Genomic DNA, 19,795 nt, shown 5'->3' with positions numbered 1-19,795 from the left:
AAGTGAAACTCATCTTCTGATATATTAAACACATTACACTTTCTTTCGCCTATAGCAACGTGAGGTTTGGCCAATTTTCCACCTTAAACAAACAATCTTTGTGAAGAGCATCTTAATTTAGAAAAACTTATACAATTTTTTTTAAGTGTGCACATATTTAAATAAGTAAAAAAATAAGTTAATAAATACGAAAATAAGAAAAAAATAAGTAGTGGAAGTAGACGTTAAAGCAGATGGGTTATCAGCAGCAGCAGTAGAAAGAGCCGCGGTGATAAGTAATAACAGAAACGTTATATGAGCAGAAGTAGTATTAGTCGTAAAAATTGTAGTAGTGGTAGTTGTTGTTGTTGTTGTTATTTTTGTGTTTTTGTTGTTGTTTTCGTTTAAGTTTCTGTGTTTGTTGAAAAAACAACAACATACACAACGATGCATACATAGACTGGTTATATGCAATATCTTCATTCGACTAAAATGTATTTCTGGATAAAATACCACTTTGAAAATTATGTATTGAAATCGGTATGCTGCCACATAGTTTCTTTTTGCTGCATGAACACTTGCTTGTTTTAGCGTTAACATTTAAAGCCTTATTACACGTGTTTGCGGCAGCGTTCACGTGAATTGTTACAATCGTAGCAAGATACGTTGAAGACATTATTTATGAGCGCCAATTGTGAACAAACGTAAAGGCGCGAAAACGTCTTTGACGTTTCAGTAAATCGACGTCAAGGCGTCGCTAACTTTGTAGCCAAAGCGTTTAAATGTTGAAGTTAAATATGGCGTGTATGATGTTTATCATGTTGACGCATACTGCAAACCTGAACTGTAAGTATATCTTACGTTATTAAATATTATTGGGTTGGTGTGGGTTTTTCTTTTGATTTAAGTATTGCCGCCTTTTATACATGTTTTATATAAACACATATGCGAGTGTAGATAAATGATTTATGCCGATATATTAACATACAATGAAAATAATATTATTCTATATTAAGCATTCTTTTTAAGTGTTGTTTTACGTTGTTGTTTAATATCGTAGTTTAATTGTATTGTACTTTAATATTCCTCGATAACATTATTTCAGTTATTCGCACGAGCTGACAAAATGGCGTTTTTTAACCGAGACTGGTTTTACTCGCCCTCCGATCCGTGGTGCAGATTTAGGAGCGAAGCAAACACCATAGTCAACAATATCAATATCAACTGCCATACAGCACAAGAAAGAAAATGCTTAGATACCCCGAATAACAAAACCGATGAATGTTCTGCTGAGATATTCAAACAAGACAGACATGCGAGCGAGCATCCTCTCAAAGACGTCAATAAAATATCGAGAAAATTATTCCATCGTGGCGAAAGCATAAACGCTAATGCAAGTGATGAGAGGAATAATACTGTACACGAACTACCAAGTAGTCCAAAGTCACCTAATTACGCTAAATTTGAACAATCGAAGGAATCAATGTCTTTCAACGAAAACGAGTATTCGATGGCCAACATTACAGAATTATCTGACGAAGGGCTGTTTAGCGATCTACTCTATGATGAAAAGGGGGGCGATGATATAATTAAATCACCAGGTATGAAATGTGTCGTGGAATTCGCGTTAGACTGTACAATAGAAAATTGCGAATGTCACGAAAACTGGGACAGCAAAAAGATGCTAATACAACCAATGGATTTCAGTGGTGATGTACTCAACACAGCTCGTGGACGTGTAGAAAAGCAAGTTTACAGAAAGAAATCATCAAACAATTGGAATCCGTGTTTCGTTTGCATCGATTCGCCATGCTGTTGTCAGGACAATGAATGGGCCCCATTCGTGCGAACTGGTATGGTACGGAAAGAACAGACAAGCGTCAACGACGAAACGGAGAATGCTACTACTATCTCTATTACTTCCACAGATGATAGCGATGAATACGACGAGGGCTCGAATTTCAATAAGATACCGCACGCAGCACACGATGCATACGAGGTAGTCTCGTGGGACGCTGCTTCGAACAGAGAATTTTCCCACTTCGTCATGAATTCTAAGTTGAATAACGAGTACCGAAATGGTGTGCAGGACTCGCCTCAACTTGATCTGAGCGGACTGGATGGCTACCACACGGCACCTTCAACGCCGTCGTATGACTCAAACGATTACATAATCATCGATCGAACTGATAGCGAAGATTCGACGAACACTATACTGACCAACCATTCAACCAATGCTTCCTTAAAGGCAATGAGCGAGTCAAGCCAATGTCACGACTCGTGCAACAACCACGCCCTTTGCTTTCCGCTAGAATCGTTCTCCGCGGATATGGCAAACAGTATCAATTCTATTGACGATGATGGTACCGGACATCGCGATTCCCAGAACAACGCGTGCACAGCACTAGGGCGCCCAGAAGAAGCGACCCAAACGCTCCACAACCTGCATACCTCCACCGTTCTCGCTCAATCGCGCATCCGGCTACCAATGCCACCATATATCGACGCGACCTCCATACAGTACGAAGGGAACCCAAGCACCGGTGAAATTCTCGTCGTAGGAAAAGGCAGCTTCGGTGTGGTCTATAAGGCGCAATTCTCGGACCCCGCGTTCTTTCATTTGCCCATCGTCGTAAAGGAGTTCGACGAAGAGTATTCGAACTGCAAGGAAATCATCCAGGAAGCGCAGCGTCTGTTTTACCTTAAAGACACGCGCTATGTGCCGATTTGCTACGGGATACTGACTTATGGAGAGAACGACAAGCAGAAATACGGCATCGTGCAAGAGTACGTAGGGACTGGTTTGACGCTGGAGGAACTTCTATGGGAGCAGTATAATATGCCTTTCGAATACTGGCTCATAATCGCTTACCAGTGCTGCGAAGGGCTAGCCATGTTCCACGAGAAAGGCATCCTCTTGAATGACATCAAATCGAACAATATCCTTCTGGAATTCAACGCGCGTTCCGTACGGATACGCTACATCGACTTTGGGCTTGCTACGGATATGACGGGGAAGAGGTACAAAAACACGAAATCGCTCGAGAACTTTGTTTACCTCGCACCGGAAGTTCGGCGTTACGGTGAGAGCACAACTATCGCCTCGGACATATTTTCCCTTGGCTACATGCTGGAGCAAATCAGAAGGACTTCCGGAGTGTTTGAGCTAACGGTCGTCTCGCGACTGTGCATGGACAGGGATCCGACAATGCGACTTCCTGTTAGGGGCGCCATGTCGCTAATCAGCGAAACCATGGAGAAGCTCGGATACGCAGAATATATCATGTGAGCCGATGCTAATACAGTAATTGTTACCTGGGTTAACTCTACAACGTTGTTGTTAAAAAAAAATCTAGCCATGGGCTTATCAGCACGGTTGCAATAATATATTATGATGTAATGATGCACGTGTATCATTTAAATACTCCTATTTAAATCATATACATGTATATTCTGGTTAAGTTGGACTGCCAATTAAAAATCGATGATAGGCCCTAGTTGAATCTGTAACATAATGGCTTTAGACTTTGTGAATAAAGCACTAATAAATCAATACAAGATTAAATAACTTTTAGAAATTTAACATGTTCTGCATACATTATAATGTATTAAAAGCTGAATAAACCCTTTGCATATTTAATTATTATTTTCTATGAGCGGACTGCACAGGCTAATCTGGGACGACACTTTACGCACATGCATTAAACCCAGTTTTCTCAAAACGTTTAAAATATATATGCAGAGAGTTTTAATGAACATTTCACCGCAGCAAACGCGCCTTTAATACCCAATAGTCGTGTTATAGAATGAAGGATACATGTATCATGCAAAACAAAAACAAAACACAAGACTTCCTTGTTGCTTTAAAATAAATCAATGTCTCAAAGATTGTTGAAATCTTCCCTGTTAAGTCTGTATGTACTTCTGTTAAAAAAAGAAACGCTGCGATTTCTCCGGTTCGGTTAATTTGAAAAGCTTGTCAGTACTGGTGTTTTTTCAAATGATGTTCGTCATGCGGAAACGGGTATTTTGCCATATTCGGCAGGGTTAGCTCTTTACGAGCGTGCTCATTCTTGCAGTCAGGGTCTCCCATGTTCGCTATGGAGACCACGAAACATTGCGGGACTTTATAGCGGACACTGCTGCTCTTGACCAGACTGTGCGCACGCGCAGGCTCTCGAGGATCAGCGCCGGTCGCATATGGATAAGAACCATTTTCGCTGGTCAAATGATGTCTGCAATATACTATATTCTGACAATTATTATTGTTGAATGTTTTCTTTATTTGATTTTATTGAATTCGTGATTTCTGTCGTATTTCTTTTATATTTTTCAATATTTTATAATATATTTACACCGGTTTATTGTTTGGTATATTAAAAAAAGTTAATATAGTACATGTAATTGGTTACTTTTTATGTCAATGATCCTTCCAGCGAAATTGTAAACAAATTGAAAAAATGCTTTAAAATGGTTGGAATTTTATCAATTTCAATTTGCTAATTCGTCATTTCAAACCGTGAAAAATAAATTTGAAATCACATGCGAAATTGACAAAGCGGACGTATCACACGCTAGACTTGAACAGTGTGGACGTATGGCAATAATACCGACGAAATAGTACAACATATCGAACCCTCGTATCATCGCGAGATAATCAACCAGTACGAGATAAAGGATCACAAGTTGGGGTATCTACCACGTGTCATATCATTCTCCACGTTAACGGGTTATGATATAAAATTACAACACATGGGATTAAAAATCGAAACACTGTTGCCTGACCCCTGTAAGGCATCAATAACGAATGTGTTTGTGTCCGATGATAGTATATATAAAAACCCAATTCACTTGTACAATACATAATTCGGATTTACAACATGAGGAGAGCTGTTGCTTGTTTCGCTTTGTTGGGTTTTCTTGCGTCCGTTTCGACACATGGACCTTTGGCAGGGTAAGTAGACATATTTCGAATATGTATTAGTTATAAATACTGTTTAATCAAACGATGTTTAATTAATCGAAATAAGTTTTATAAGGGAAAAAACGCGTTTTTGCACTTTTACCTGGAATTAAAAAAACTTTTACCTTCAATTAAAAAAAAAGAACATAAGCATTTTGTATGATTTAATGTTCAACATGATTTAATTAAGTGTTCGATTGTGCACATTTTATCAAGTTGTGTATGAAGCGTTTTTATTCGCAATATTTTATGTATGCATTGTTGAAGAAGTGTCGACATTGTATTAATCAAATCCATATACTAGTATGCATTTACATATGAAATTAAAAAATGGTATAAAAATACTTACTTAAAAAAAGTTATGAACTTTTTTAAACACCTATGGGATTATGTCCTAGCGTGCACTTTTTTGAAGGGGCTAATGCCCTAGGGGCTAATGTCCTAGGGGCTAATGTCCCAGAGATATGTCCGTACCCCATATATCCCACGTAAACACACTCATCCTGTGAAAATATCCAAATGGTAACTCGAGCGAATATCCATGTGCACTCGTTACACATGTTTGACATACACGTAAGAGTTTTATTCGCCATGGTGCCAGTGTTAATATGGGATCCCCATTGCAGGCATTCTGTGGTCCGTGTGGTTCCAGAGACCGAGCTCATGCTAACCATTCTACAGAGCTTACTAGCACAACGGCAGGTCAGTAAAGATACATCTCTTAATGGATTAATATTTCATTGGGCGTTTGTTTCGCTCCTCCAAATATATTAGAATTAGAGTGAAGAGGATATTTCAAACACGAGTTGGCAATTTTAAAAACCGAAATATGTGGCGAATGTGTTACAGATTACTAACAAAATATATTTAACGTGTATTATTATTGGATTATGAACAGTTTATTATTGGATCGCAAATATCCGCCAACGAGTATATAAAAACACAAGCATGTAATTAACACCACTGAAACAACGATTACAATGGAATTCATTTCAGAGTATCGACGTATGGAAAGAACCAGCGTGCGTTTATTGCGCAGTCGACATTCATCTGACACCGTTGGAGTTTGATGACGTCATTTCCGCTCTGAGAGAGCACGGTTTTGAGCCGAAAATCCTCATCGATGACGTCCAGAGTTTACTCGATTCTCAGCGAAGACCTCTTAAGTTCAAGCCAGGGTCAGCAGTTTTCGACTACGGCAAATACCACACTCTAGACGAGGTGAACATATTTCGGCTACATAAAGACCGGTCGTCTTGCTATGGTTTATTGTTAAAAGAAATTATGTCAAGAGCAGAGTTATCGTGCCCTGGATTTAAAAGAACGTATTTCTTTCAAGTCATCAAACGGTGACGTTCCGTAGCATGCATATACTCATCACGAGAATATATGTGGTTAATATGATTACAAATTTCCGCGCAATATTTACAGACATGTGTACTATTTTACATAATTTGCATGAAATTACTAATAGCTTTTGTTAACAAGAATCTATACGTGTAAACGTTAAAGAATGGACATGAATGTTGTAGTCGCAACAATGAGATTGTCCGCTTAGCAAAGCTTTAAACTTACATAGGGAAGATAACCCTATTACTGCTTAATATTTTCTTACTTCAAGGGAATTAATCCTGTCACCCATCCGTTAAGTCACCCACTCACTTATCCACCAACTCAATTATTCTATCACTCACTCACATGTTTGCTCACTCACTAACTCCCTCACTCACAAACGAACACAATTGCTCATTCGCTCACTCGTTCGCTCATTCACCCACTCACTGACTCACTTACAAACTCGCTCGCTCTTTCACCCACTCACTAACAAACTCGCTCGCTCATTCATTCATTCACTAACTAACAAACTCGCGAATTCACTCACTAACTATCAAACTCGCCCATTCACTCACTAACAAACTCGCCCATTCACTCACTAACTAACAAACTCGCCCATTCACTCACTAACAAACTCGCCCATTCACTCACTAACTAACAAACTCGCTCGCCCATTCACTCACTAACTAACAAACTCGCCCATTCACTCACTGACTAACAAACTCGTCCATTCACTCACTAACTAACAAACTCGCCCATTCACTCACTAGCTAACAAACTCGCTCGCTCATTCACTCACTCACTAACAAACTCACCCATTCACTCATTAACTAACAAACTCGCCCATTCACTCACTAACTAACAAACTCGCTCGCTCATTCACTCACTAACTAACAAACTCGCTCACTCATTCACTTAATCACTAACAAACTCGCCCATTCACTCACTAACTAACAAACTCGCCCATTCACTCACTAACTAACAAACGCGCCCATTCACTCACTAATTAACAAACTCGCTCGCTCATTCACTCACTCACTAACAAACTCGCCCATTCATCCACTCACTAACAAACTCGCCCATTCACCCACGCACTAACAACCTCGCCCATTCACTCACGTACTAACAAACTCACACATTCACTCACGCGCTAACAAACTCGCTCGCTCGTTCACTCGCACACTCACTCACTGGCCCACTCATTTACTCATTCATTCATGATTACAGATCAACGGCTGGGTTCTGAACAAGACGAACGTGTACAAGGAAATAACATCGCTCTTCAACATTACCAAGTCCTACGAAGGCAGGATGATGACTGGACTCAAGGTATATGATCATTAAATGAGTCGATAAATCGAAGATTTAACGTGTAATGATTGTAGCTGTTTTTTATAGATATTTCAACACAACAATAAAGAAAGCTAGTTGTTTACATGTGATGGCGAAGTCTAACAGAATATTCTTATTTACCGGTATATACTCATTATTTACATACGAGTCAGCTCGTGTATATTTAACCATTTCATTAAAACTATTGCCTTCCATCGTCACAATGTTAACTGTAAATGGTTTGATACATCAGATCAGCACCCCGTCCCCGTTCACCAAGCCCGCGTTCTTCATCGAGTCAGGGATTCACGCCCGAGAGTGGATCTCTCCGGCCACGGCCATATACATGTTCGGTCAGGTGAGTTTATGTTTTTCGGTCAAGTTAGTTCATGTTTTTCGACCAGGAGATTTAATGTTTTTCGTTCAGGTGAGTCCATGTATTGAATTAATTTAAGTGATAATAACGGTTTATGCATATCAGCAAACCAAGCACTGGATGGAAAATAATATTCACAACCGTTTGGCCAAGTTTGCTTTAACTTAATTCGTTCGTAGATTGAGGCCATTTGAAAATCTATATTGACTATGGACCTTACTGTCGACGTCAAATGGACAAATGATTGAAACAACATCATCTATGAAAGTTTGTTTGGAAATTGCTTGGGACCAAAACAGAGAGAACGTGCGTTTTGTCTTAATGCGTGGAATGATGCCAGAATTAAAATTAAAATAGCGGCAAAATAGATGATAAATTTGTTTTTAATATGTATTTACTTTTTAATCCCCACATGTTAAGAGAAAAACTTATCCCTCGAATGAGGCTGGTTTTACCATGACATGGTAAAAAAAATCACTTTGCTTCCCGAGAAAAATGATAGCAGGCATGATGAAGAGCTGTGAATTGTCTGTGTCTTACACAGAACATTTTAAAGAAATAAAAGACAGTCTAACGCAAATTGTTAAATGTTGCCCGTCTTCTCCAGATGTTGGACCGGTACAAGATCGACTCGGACATAACTAAAATGGTTGACATGTTCGACTGGTATCTACTTCCGGTCACCAACCCTGATGGGTACGCTTTCACGTGGACAGGCGACAAGGTAAGAGATGGTTGTTATGATAACACAATGCTGTAATATTATCCATTCACAAGTTTAATTTTGAAAATAAATTAAAATATTGTTTTCTGTTGTTGAATTTCTAGTGTATGCCTTTGTTTCAGTATGTATTGAATATACTTTAATGTAACCTCTTTCTTGCTTTATGCGTAATCATAATTTTACATCACATTTCCTTGATATGCTATTGATATGCACTATCTATAGTTTATAAGTATAAATATTTATGAACTGATATAAACAATATTCTTTCTGTAAAAACCTTATCATGGCATTTTGTGTTATGGACTTTTGAATACTTGATGAGTTGTAAAATTGCGAGCAAGCTTTTTCCGCTCGATTCGTTTTGGAGTGAATGTCCTGAAAATCTGAAAAAATAAATATGCAATCAAATGAAAGAAACAACAACAACAAAGTATCGAACAAACCGAAAGAACATATAGGTTCGAGTTGGTTTTATCAATTCATGGTATTAACTCATATGGTACATGCATATCTTGCCCCGTATGGATGATACAACATTTTTTTGTAAACCTGCGGATATGCTTGTCAAGCGAGGCATTTGTATAATAATATAAAGAGTATAGGCATATTTCGGGGCATGGTAAATATTCCCCCCCCCCATCGAAGAGTGATGGCGATGTCCATATCTCTCTCCGCTGGTGCAATATTTACTAAACCCTCAACTGCCAGTAGTATAAACATTATGACACGCGCTTGGGGAAATTGGGTTTAATGCATGTTCGTAAATGAATTCCACACGAGTCAGGGAGGAAACTTTCTGCCTAAAATCGATTTTTTCAAAGAGGAAAAGTTACCACAAAAGTGTGTACTGCAAAGGCGGATCTGGGTCGACCATTTACGCATATGCATTAAACCCCGTTATTCCAGGACGAGGCTCATATTAAATACACGTTTCGCCCTGTATGCGATCTTCGGTCCATTGTAACATAGCTCCTTGCTACAAAACTGAAGTAGGGTTCATTTGAATCACTGATGATGGATGTTGTGTTCCGGCTGTTACAAAAGCCCATGTTTGGTACATTTCAGAACCGGCTTTGGAGGAAGACCCGATCTAAGCACGGCCTGTGCTACGGCGTCGACCCCAACCGGAACTGGGACATGCATTGGTCAAGTACGGACATCTTTATATATAAACATTAAATGAGCATCGTTCTGAGAAATCTTTACTTAATACATGTGCTTAAGTGTCGTCCCGGATTTCCCAGTTTAATTTGCAATTGCTCATCAGGGAAAAAACTTTCCACTTTGATGGATTTTTTCCACGCGTTTAACGGAAGCCTCGTCTCAACGACAATCCAGTTAACGCGGGAAGTGTCGTATCTGATTTGCCTGTGCGGACCTCACAGGCTTATTTTGGACGACACTTTACGCACATGCATAAAATCACGCTTTCCCAGAACCAGGCTCAAGTTTTGTAGTCTGCGTTAAAAATCCACTCTTCGAATTCTGATTCAAATTAGATGGCCTTTACCAGAAAATTGTTGGTGAATGTTTTGATACAATTTGGTTATTGGATGTTTTGTGTTCAGAGAAGCTTTTAGTGCTTTTAGATATAACATTTGATTCAAAAATGTTCACGCTATGTACTTTGTATGGATCAAACACTGATCAACCAAATTTCTACAACGAATTACTTTCAGACATAGAAAACTTAGGAAATGATACCTATACTATCTATGGGGATTTGAATCTTGTATTGGATTCTAAATTAGATTATGTCTATAACAAAAATCTTTACAATGTAATAAAAAGTCAAGAGAATTGTTATCTTCTGCAATGCGTGATAGAAACTTACTAGACAGTTTTAGACAAATGAATGGCACTATTTATCAATACACTTGGCGAAAACCAAACACTCTTCAACAACGTAGACTGGATTTCTTCCTCGTCCTCGTCACTAGTAATCTTGTCCAAAATAATAGAAAATCTGATATACAATCAAGCTTTAAATCTGACCATTCAGCTATAACGTTAGAATTAAAAATCTGTGAAACAACTCATGGTAAAGGACTCTGGAAATTCAATATCTCTCTGTTACATGATAAAGAATATCTTGATTGCATGAAAGTAAAAAATGGAGAACAAAAAAAACAACAATATTGTCTGCCTGTATATAATATTGACTCTTTGCACACGATTGATGATAGTGAGATTCAGTTGACCATAAATGACCAGATTTTTTAGAAACCTTGTTAATGAAAATCAGGGGCAAAACTATCTCATTTTCATCATACAGATCTAAACAGAGGAAAGACAGAGAAGATTTTATTATAAAAAATTTGAAATTCTAGAAAAAATATTACTGAAAACAATATTGAAGAACTTCATTTGTTGCAGCAGGAACTTTCTGATATCCGTGATATCAAAATGAAAGGATCATTCATAAGATCTAAAGCAAAATGAAAAACCCACTAAATACTTTTGCAATTTGGAAAAACAGCACTTATCTAGTAAAACAAAACCTTATATTATAAACAATAACGGTCAAAATACATATGATCAAAATGAAATTTTAGTAGAAGCTGCCACATATTATAAGACTTTATACTCAAAAGGTGAAATAAAAGAGAGCGATAACACTATTTTTGATGAACTTAATTTGATACACGGCGCAACATTGAATAACGATGAGGCACAAGTATTAGAGGGCATATTGACAATGGAAGAAATCTCGACTACCCTGAAAAATATGAAACATTTTAAAAGTCCTGGTTCAGATGGCTTCACAAGCATATATACCTCCCTCAGGGACAGCGATCCCAGATTAGCCTAGTCAGTCCGCACAGGCTAATCAGATACGACCCTTTCCACTACTTTTGAAAAACCCAGTTTAGGCGGAAAGTTTCGTCCATGACAAGGCTTCGCAGACAGAAAAGACTAATCTGAAACAGCCATTTACGGGAATAAGTCCGGTTTTTACAGAGCGAGGCATGTAGTTGCTATTTGCTGTTTAGGTTTAAGTTTACTTCATCTTACTTAAAAAAGGCAATGCAAGTTAATTTCAAAATTGTTTTAACTATTAGTTTTCTCAGAACAAGACTCATATGTTAAACGCACATATGCAAACTTCAGGTGGAGGGGCGAGCAAGGACCCATGCTCGGACGAGTTCTGCGGCCCATCGGCGTTTTCGGAAGTGGAAGTAAAAGGGGTAGCAAATTTTCTGCAAGGGATCAAAGGCTTGAAGGGGTTCATCGACTTTCACAGCTACTCGCAGCTCTGGATGTCGCCCTGGGGGTACACAAAAAAGCTTCCCACTGATTTCAAACAGCAGGTGTGAACACTAATCCAATGAATATGACGTTTTAACCGTGAACTAAGTGCTACTTTTTATTTACGTTTTTATGTAAATATTGTTAATATAAAAGTAACTAAAAACGTGTACTTGTTTTAGAGTTGTGAAAACACGCAACTGAACATAATAAGGCTTTATAACTGTGTATGTATTATGTATGTTTCTTTATTTGGTTTAGTTAAAGTCGATACAACGATATATCTTTTGCCTTTGCGCGCTGCATTGAGTCAGAAAACTCCCATACACACAGCAGAAAATCACAAAATGTGTTTTTAACTGTTACAAATCCACAGTACATATTTTGAATGCGTTAAACAAGCTCGTTTAAAGTCTGCTCGTTCCTGATTTACTAGATCAACAAGCAGATCTCGTCCTGGGGAAACTGGGCTAAATGCATGTGCAAAAAGTGTCGTCCCAGATTAGCGTGTACAGTTCGCACAGGCTAATCATGGTTGACATTTTCCTTTTTATGGATTGTTTCGTTTAAAGCGAGGAAAGGAAAAAGCCAGTCTTGATGGAAAGTGTCGGCCCTGATTAGCCTGTGTGGACATCACAAGCTTACATGGGGCGACAGTTTTCGTATACTGTTTGTATGTATTAAGCCCAGTTTTCCAAAAACGATGCTCATGTCTCGGTCTTATGTGGACATTTCAGGACGCGGCCTCAGCGGCCGCCACGGACGCTCTTGAGAAAGTGTATGGCACCAAATACGAGCATGGCAGTATCGCAAACACTATTTGTAAGTAGGACTCAATTGGTCGTTGTCGGCAAAGGTACCACTTAAAAGTAATCCGAGTGATCTTAAGTATCCTATAAAGTACTCGATGTACGGAAAATATACTGAAACGTAACCCGGAGAATGGCCGGGGGCCTCTAAGCGTAATTTCCAAATATCGGATAGGTTTAAAACACTTCTAATGAGTCATTGTATGTGTAACGGAATCAAACAGAAGGAACAATTATGATCACAATTATATGAATTATAAAATCACAAACTAGAATTTTAAAGGGCGGGACTCAAAGCAGTTTATGAGTTTAAGCTCGAAGTAAATATCATGAATTATTGTATTACAAATAGATATGCACATGAATAAAGCGTTGGGTTTTGTTCATCACCTTACTTCACTATTAACCATGTATGTTCATACATATAACTGATATAATTGCGTTGATTTTGTTCGCGGGCAAGTATATCATTCTCTTATTTTCCACGCCACGCTAGACCTCTATAATTTCAAAACAAGTGCGGCCCTTGTCGTACTTCCGCAGCGGCCGGGTTCGATCCACACTGTCGGAGCGTTCTTTCGATCTCCCCAAAAGACACCAAGTACTGGTTCTACCCAGGTAACGGACCCATGAGAGTTTCAATAAGCCTTTGGCTTTCGATGCAAACGATCTAAAATTAAAAGTGTTTAACTTTAAACTTATCCTCGCAGATATCGCGAGTGGAAGCAGCGCCGATTGGACCTACGGCAAGATTAACGTCAAGTACTCGTTTGGCGTGGAACTCCGCGATACGGGCAAGTACGGGTTTTTGCTACCGGAAGACCAGATCATAACGTCGGGAATTGAGACGCTACAAGGACTAATGGCATTGGCCAGTTACGTGAAAGATAACTGAGAAGGGGGCGGGAGATGAAAATCATCAATTCGTATTGATCTCCAAAATGTCCCATACCTTTTGGGTTATTAATAAATATTGCAACAGCAAGACAACGACCACTTTTGTTTTGAGTTTTTTTTTTTTTATTTCTACATGCTAAATTTGTGAGAACGTTTTTGGGTGGGACGTTCTGATTAGTGAACCGTTTAAGCACAGTCCATTTACACATGCGTTGACATTGAACGGCTTGGATTTGTGCCATGTTATATCTAAATACTTGGAGCGTATCCATGCTCCACATTTTATACTGGAATTATTGCAATCGCATGGGTGGAGGTTGTTTATTAAATTATATTGTGTATAGTACTGAGATACGTCTACCTGTACCTTTCTCTGAGTTTCTTACACATGCTGCTACTGTATGAACCTTTCTTGTAGTTTTTAAAAATTGTTGCTACCGCCTCAAACGCGTCTTTTTAAAATAGAAAATACACTTCCGGTATCTTATGCAAATAATCTTATGAAAGTAAAAGTAAATTATTCATTAGAGAGCGTTTCAGAAAGATTTCATACCTGATTTTTCTCGTGCATAAAAGCGTATATTTATCACTCATTTTCACATGAGTAACGTGGTTTGCTCAATGTTTTCAAATATTGTATTACACATTATTTTTGATAAATATGGGCCGTGCTCTGTGCATGTGCGTAGAATGTCGTCCCAGATAAGCGTGTGCACTCCGAAAGGCTAATCAGGGACGACACTTTCCACTTTTATGATATTTTCTGTTTAAAGAAAGTCTCTTCTTAGCAAAAAAATCCATTTTAGGCGGAAATTGAGCATTTTACGTTCGCAACGTGTTTCTTATGCTTACAAACGTAAATCTTCAAATTGCAGCACCTTTCAGCAAGAAACAACACAGATCTCTGGATTATTGTCTCATGTCTGAACGGATTTAATAGTTGTATGAAAGATTGTTCATTTCCGTCACAAATTGTTTACGCGTATAGGAAAGTTGTTTGTTGATTTTTAGTTACAAACTTGACCGAAGTGAGCGTGTTCGTAATCAAATACAAAAATAGTATAGTAATTTACATCATATTCAGTACAACAGCAAAACATTAAATGAAAACATCGTATATAAATTGAAAGCATTCAAACCTTTTAAAATACAATTCAATAACTGAAATGATTTGAACTCGCCTTAACTGTACAATAAATACATATATTACCTAATTACACTGCGAGAATATATGAGTCGCGCTCTTTGAAAAGGTTTTTTTATGCATTTGCGTAAAGTGTCGTCACATATAAGCATGTGCAGTCCGCATGTTGGTTTTATGGGATAAAGGGTGAGATTTTTACCCGCGATTTTTTGTATTGAGTACAATTATATATTTCAAGCAAACTTGCCAATGTTATTTTTGTAGTAGATGTCCCATCGATATGATGACCGAGACATCTCCTTATGCAAGCTGGGTCGTTAAAGCAAGTCAATATATGATCTTACGACATAAGTCAAAACAGTTAGTAGTTTCAAGAATAACAAGATGTGTTTGTGAAAAACTATGTCCCCCCCCCTAATATATATGACCTTTGACCTTGACGGATGACCTTGACCTCTCACCACTCAAAATGTGCAGCTCCATGAGATACACATGCATGCCAGATATCAAGTTGCTATCTTCAATATATTATTGCAAAAGTTATGACCAATGTAAAAATTTGACGCAAACTAACAAACGAACAGACAGGGCAAAGCAATATCTATACTGGGCGACATAAAAACGTAGAATTAAAGTTCGAAAGAAATATTTTTCTCCTGTACAGAAGAAAACTTATTCATGTGCAAAACGTTTACTTTTGGGAAACCCCTCTCTTGCGTCATTTTTAACCCATTTATGACTCTCCCATCCTTCTAAATTGGATCAATTTATTTCCAAAATAAGGAATTTCTAGTTTATTAATTTCTATATTTAGAATATTTGTTTACAGAAATTCCTTTACGCAAACAGCGCAGACCCGGATGAGACGCCGCATCATGCGGCGTCTCATCTGGGTCTTCGCTATTTGCAAAGGCCTTTTTTCTAGACGCTAGGCATAAATTGGTTAAGCTGGTGGTCTCTAAGCTCGGATGATTTTGATATTACCATGTCTTTCAGCAGACAGCTTTGTTTTCGGTTGAAGGACAGTAATGACACGGCACTAATGGGGGAAGGGAAAAAAGAATTACAATGGAATGTTTGTATTTAATTAAATGTCTTAAAAGTCAATCTGTTATATGATATTACAGAAACTGGTATTTTCAGGATTCGTTATAAATATAGCACATTTTAAGTATTTTCCCTTTATCTTCAGGACTGTGGACGGTAACCCCACTGTTAGAACGGATATCATTTAAAATATAACACTTTTTTCAGTTGACTGGGACTAAAGATAACCAACCACTGGATCAGAAATCTCTTGCAGTCTTATTTCACTGCTGTTCAGACAGTTATTATTTCAACAATTATGTCAAGAATGGCGTTGCTCTGTGCGATAAGCAGTTCAACATTTTCTTAAAACTGTTTTTTTGGATCAGGAAATTCTTAGTCTATTTTAATGACGACTGACACAAATCTGTGGGCCACGGTTACAGGCCACAAATCTTCATAAAAATTACAAATCGACAACTCGATTTCAGAAAATTGTGTTGGTCATATCAAAATCTCGCGTAGTTTTTATATAATGAAAATTTTCATTCGTAGGGGGCCTAAAGAGTGTCGAATGATATATCACATTAGGGTGATTCATATTGAAAAATTAAACATTTTGGATCATCAGAAAACGCCTGCTAAAAGTCAGCATATATAACATGTGTGTTGGTAATTATGGTGTTTGTCAGTTGTGATGAAAATAATGCAAAATTAAATGAAAATACGTCTCGCTATATATGAGCCTTGTTCTGAGAAAACTGGGCTTAATGCATGTGCGTAAAGTGTAATCCCCGATTAGCCTGTGCAGTTTGCACAGGCTAATCAGAGACGAAACTTTTCGCTGAAACATGATTTTCGGTAACGAGGGACTTTCTTTAAACTAAAAATAACATAAAAGCGAAAAGTGTCGTCCCTGATTAGCATGTGCGTACTGCACAGGCTTATCTGGGATGACACTTTACGCACATGCATTAAGCCCAGTTTTCTAAGAAAAAAAGGCTCATATATTCATCAACACTATGTGCACCTATCAGTGTACAACATTAACCCATCTCTAATGCGTCGATGCGAATAACTCTCAGGTCGGGCGATTGAAAATTGTTCAATCAATCGCAAGATTTGCGATGAAGTCAATGGTAAGAGATTGTTTGTAAACAAGCACATACGCTTTTCAAATGTAAATGTTTACATCAACACCGATTGGAATTACTTCCCTTTAGTAGATTTAGGATCTCCCTTAGATAATTAGATTCGTATATTCTATCCACATTGGTTTCCCTTAGATTCGTTTATTCTATGCACATTGATCTCCCATAGATTCGTATATTCTATCCACATTGATCTCCCTTAAAGTTACGCATGCGCAATTAATTTCCTTCTATATTACATATAAAATAGTTCAAGTCCGATATCAATTTTTACCACGATCAAGCAATGACCCACTTTATCATCATACATCATTGGAAAGATAAATGCATAATCTTTTTAACAAATGGATGTTATTAAATTCAATACGTTGTAACTCAAAATATTCACCTTAGAAAAGGCACACCGGTTTTGACAGCTGTGCAGGCGACCATTTTGGGCTCAAATAGTATGACCTACTTTCATAGCCGGGAACCATCAACAGAAAAAGTAGAACCGAAAATGGCTTTTGTTTCTTATTGCTTACAAATATACCTTCAAATTGATACAAAAACATTCCATTTGCTATGTATTTTACAAATCCTATACAGCATGCACTGAACAATGTGTGCTAAGTAGGGCTGTCACGATACGCCGTGAGCGTACCGCGGTATATCGTGGTACGGCAACACTGTATCGCGGTACGTACCGCGATATTTTACAGAATATGTATCTGTGAAGAAAACAGCAGAATAACAAGTTTCACAAACTTTATTAAGCTCAATAATCAGAAAACACTGGTAGCATAGTATGACTAGAAACTGTAAAAGAAACTGTAATAAACTTGATAGAAGTAGTCATTGTTATTGATATTGTTATTCGCGTCTTTTTCTAATATGTCCGCCATATTGTTTACAATAGCTGTGACTGTGGTCTGTGTAAATCGAACGCTTCAAGGGCATGTTTAAAATGCGAAGTCAGCAGGCCCAGTATTGAAAATCCGTAGCGTTCTGACTCTTCCTCGACTTATTCAGAATCTTAAGATAACATGATTCGGAAGTGCCATGCTTTGAACGATCGATATACTAAAGAAAGAAAATAAGAAATAGAATAAACATTTTTTGGATAATTATGAACTTATTTGCAAAGGAAATCTGTCCTTAATTCCAAAAAAGGTACGGACCCATACATCGCCGTATTTTAAACGTGAAAGTTAAACATCTACCAGTGGAAGCGCTTGCTTGACCTGGATATTAACGGATTATTTATTTAGCCCTTTTGAATCGCTTCTACAGTTTTCAAAACGATATCTATATCAAAATAATTATGTAATGTATTTATATCTGTGCTAATATAATAATATTAAAAAAACCGGTGCGGCAACGCCGTACCGCGGTGCGATTTTTTTCAAGACATGCAACGCGATATACCGATATACCGGTGAATCGTGACAGCCCTAGTGCTAAGTATCAAACTGACTGCATGTAACCCTGCAAACAGGAGTTCCGGTTTGGGGTTATGTGACCTTAAATCCTGGAGAAAGCAAGAAAAACTGTAGTAATCGACACGCGGTTTTCCATAATTATTGTTAAGAATTTAGCGATATTTGTATAACTTGGTTTTTATTTTTTGCTATTGATAGCTTCAAAAAAAAAGCGTAACAAGGTGTGTGTGATTAAGATTAATACCTGCTGATTTCTGATAAATACCTTAGAAATCACGTTTGTTTTTTATGCCCCCGGATCGGATGATTTGGGGTATATTGTTTGTGGCCTGTCTGTCTTTCTGTCTTTCTTTCTTTCTTTTTTCTTTCTGTCATTCTTTCTTTCTTTCTTTCTTTCTTTCTTTCTTTCTTTCTTTCTTTCTTTCTTTCTTTCTTTCTTTCTTTCTTTCTTTCTTTCTTTCTTTCTTTTCATTCTGTCATTCTGTCCCAAAACTTTAGCCTTACAGTAAAGTTTTGCAATAACTTTTGAAATATTGAACATAACAACTTGATATTTGGCATGCATGTGTATCTCATGAAGCTGCACATTTTGAGTGGTGAAAGGTCAAGGTATTCCTTCAAGGTCAAAGGTAAAAAAGCGGCGCATTAGGGGGCATTGTGTTTCTGACAAACACATCTCTTGCTATTTTGGCGGTCGGCCAATATATACAATCGTTGTAATGTTTAAACTGAAATTGCAATCTCAGTTAATCCGGTCCCAGGTACAAATCCAGTGCCACAATCAACGGATGCTTTTTTAATGGCGTGGAGAAGCTAAACGGAGGAACATGATCTAGAAGTATGATGAATTAAGTCTTATTTTACCATTTTATCAATTATCCTCTTTTCTTTTCTCATGTTCTCGCTGTAATGAACGGAAAAGAGAATTGTAAAATCTTCTTATAATTAAAGTCGACGGCGAGATACTTCAAATTATAACTTAACTTTGAAAATTAAGACTATATGAAAATAATTTTTTAATATTATCTACAATAAAACATGACCATATTTTTTAAAAACTCTAGGAAAGCTCGAGTTTTTGATGTCGATATGTTCATGATAGTTTTAATGTAAAACAATGAACATCTTTAAAAAGATATTCAGCGTATATTCTGATTTTGAAAAAAAAATGTTAAAGCGAGATTATACGATTTTTTCAAATATTTATTAATTTTTTATAAAATGTGTAAAAAACGTATTAAAAATATTTTTTAATATACATTAAAATACAATTTAAAAAGAATATGTTTCGAAAAATGCTAAATAAGCCAGATATTTAATTCTGAAATCGAACATGTCTGTACAGTCGAATTCGCCAGCATGTTAATCAGGCATGTACGACGTGAA

At 37.5% G+C, this 19,795-nt stretch overlaps 2 protein-coding genes across 2 annotated transcripts; both read left to right on the top strand.

The window, feature by feature from the left end:
• The first annotated feature begins 697 nt into the window (after window positions 1-697).
• Window positions 698-3,619, top strand: LOC127855244 (serine/threonine-protein kinase pakB-like). Its single transcript, XM_052390668.1, has 2 exons — window positions 698-825; window positions 1,085-3,619. Exon 2 carries the CDS (start codon window positions 1,106-1,108, stop codon window positions 3,266-3,268), a length of 2,163 nt encoding a protein of 720 aa, XP_052246628.1. The 5' UTR covers window positions 698-825; window positions 1,085-1,105; the 3' UTR covers window positions 3,269-3,619.
• A 1,036-nt stretch (window positions 3,620-4,655) lies between these two features.
• LOC127855245 (carboxypeptidase B-like) lies at window positions 4,656-13,764 on the top strand. The gene is made up of 10 exons (XM_052390669.1): window positions 4,656-4,933; window positions 5,569-5,644; window positions 5,939-6,163; window positions 7,505-7,606; window positions 7,863-7,967; window positions 8,593-8,709; window positions 9,778-9,862; window positions 11,824-12,023; window positions 12,699-12,783; window positions 13,481-13,764. Exons 1-10 carry the CDS (start codon window positions 4,860-4,862, stop codon window positions 13,663-13,665), a joined length of 1,254 nt encoding a protein of 417 aa, XP_052246629.1. The 5' UTR covers window positions 4,656-4,859; the 3' UTR covers window positions 13,666-13,764.
• The last annotated feature ends 6,031 nt before the right edge of the window (window positions 13,765-19,795 follow it).

Source organism: Dreissena polymorpha, chromosome 13 (genome assembly GCF_020536995.1).
Source record: "Dreissena polymorpha isolate Duluth1 chromosome 13, UMN_Dpol_1.0, whole genome shotgun sequence".
NCBI lineage: Eukaryota > Metazoa > Mollusca > Bivalvia > Myida > Dreissenidae > Dreissena > Dreissena polymorpha.
The sequence above is the reverse complement of the archived record's forward strand: the minus strand, read 5'-3'. Positions and strand labels throughout refer to the sequence as shown.

Coding starts and splice junctions, on each gene's coding strand:
- LOC127855244 (XM_052390668.1), top strand. CDS start 1,106: ATGGCGTTTTTTAACCGAGACTGGTTTTACTCGCCCTCCGATCCGTGG.
- LOC127855245 (XM_052390669.1), top strand. CDS start 4,860: ATGAGGAGAGCTGTTGCTTGTTTCGCTTTGTTGGGTTTTCTTGCGTCC. Junction 7,968..8,592: donor CCATATACATGTTCGGTCAG/GTGAGTTTATGT, acceptor CGTCTTCTCCAG/ATGTTGGACCGGTACAAGAT. Junction 8,710..9,777: donor TCACGTGGACAGGCGACAAG/GTAAGAGATGGT, acceptor GGTACATTTCAG/AACCGGCTTTGGAGGAAGAC.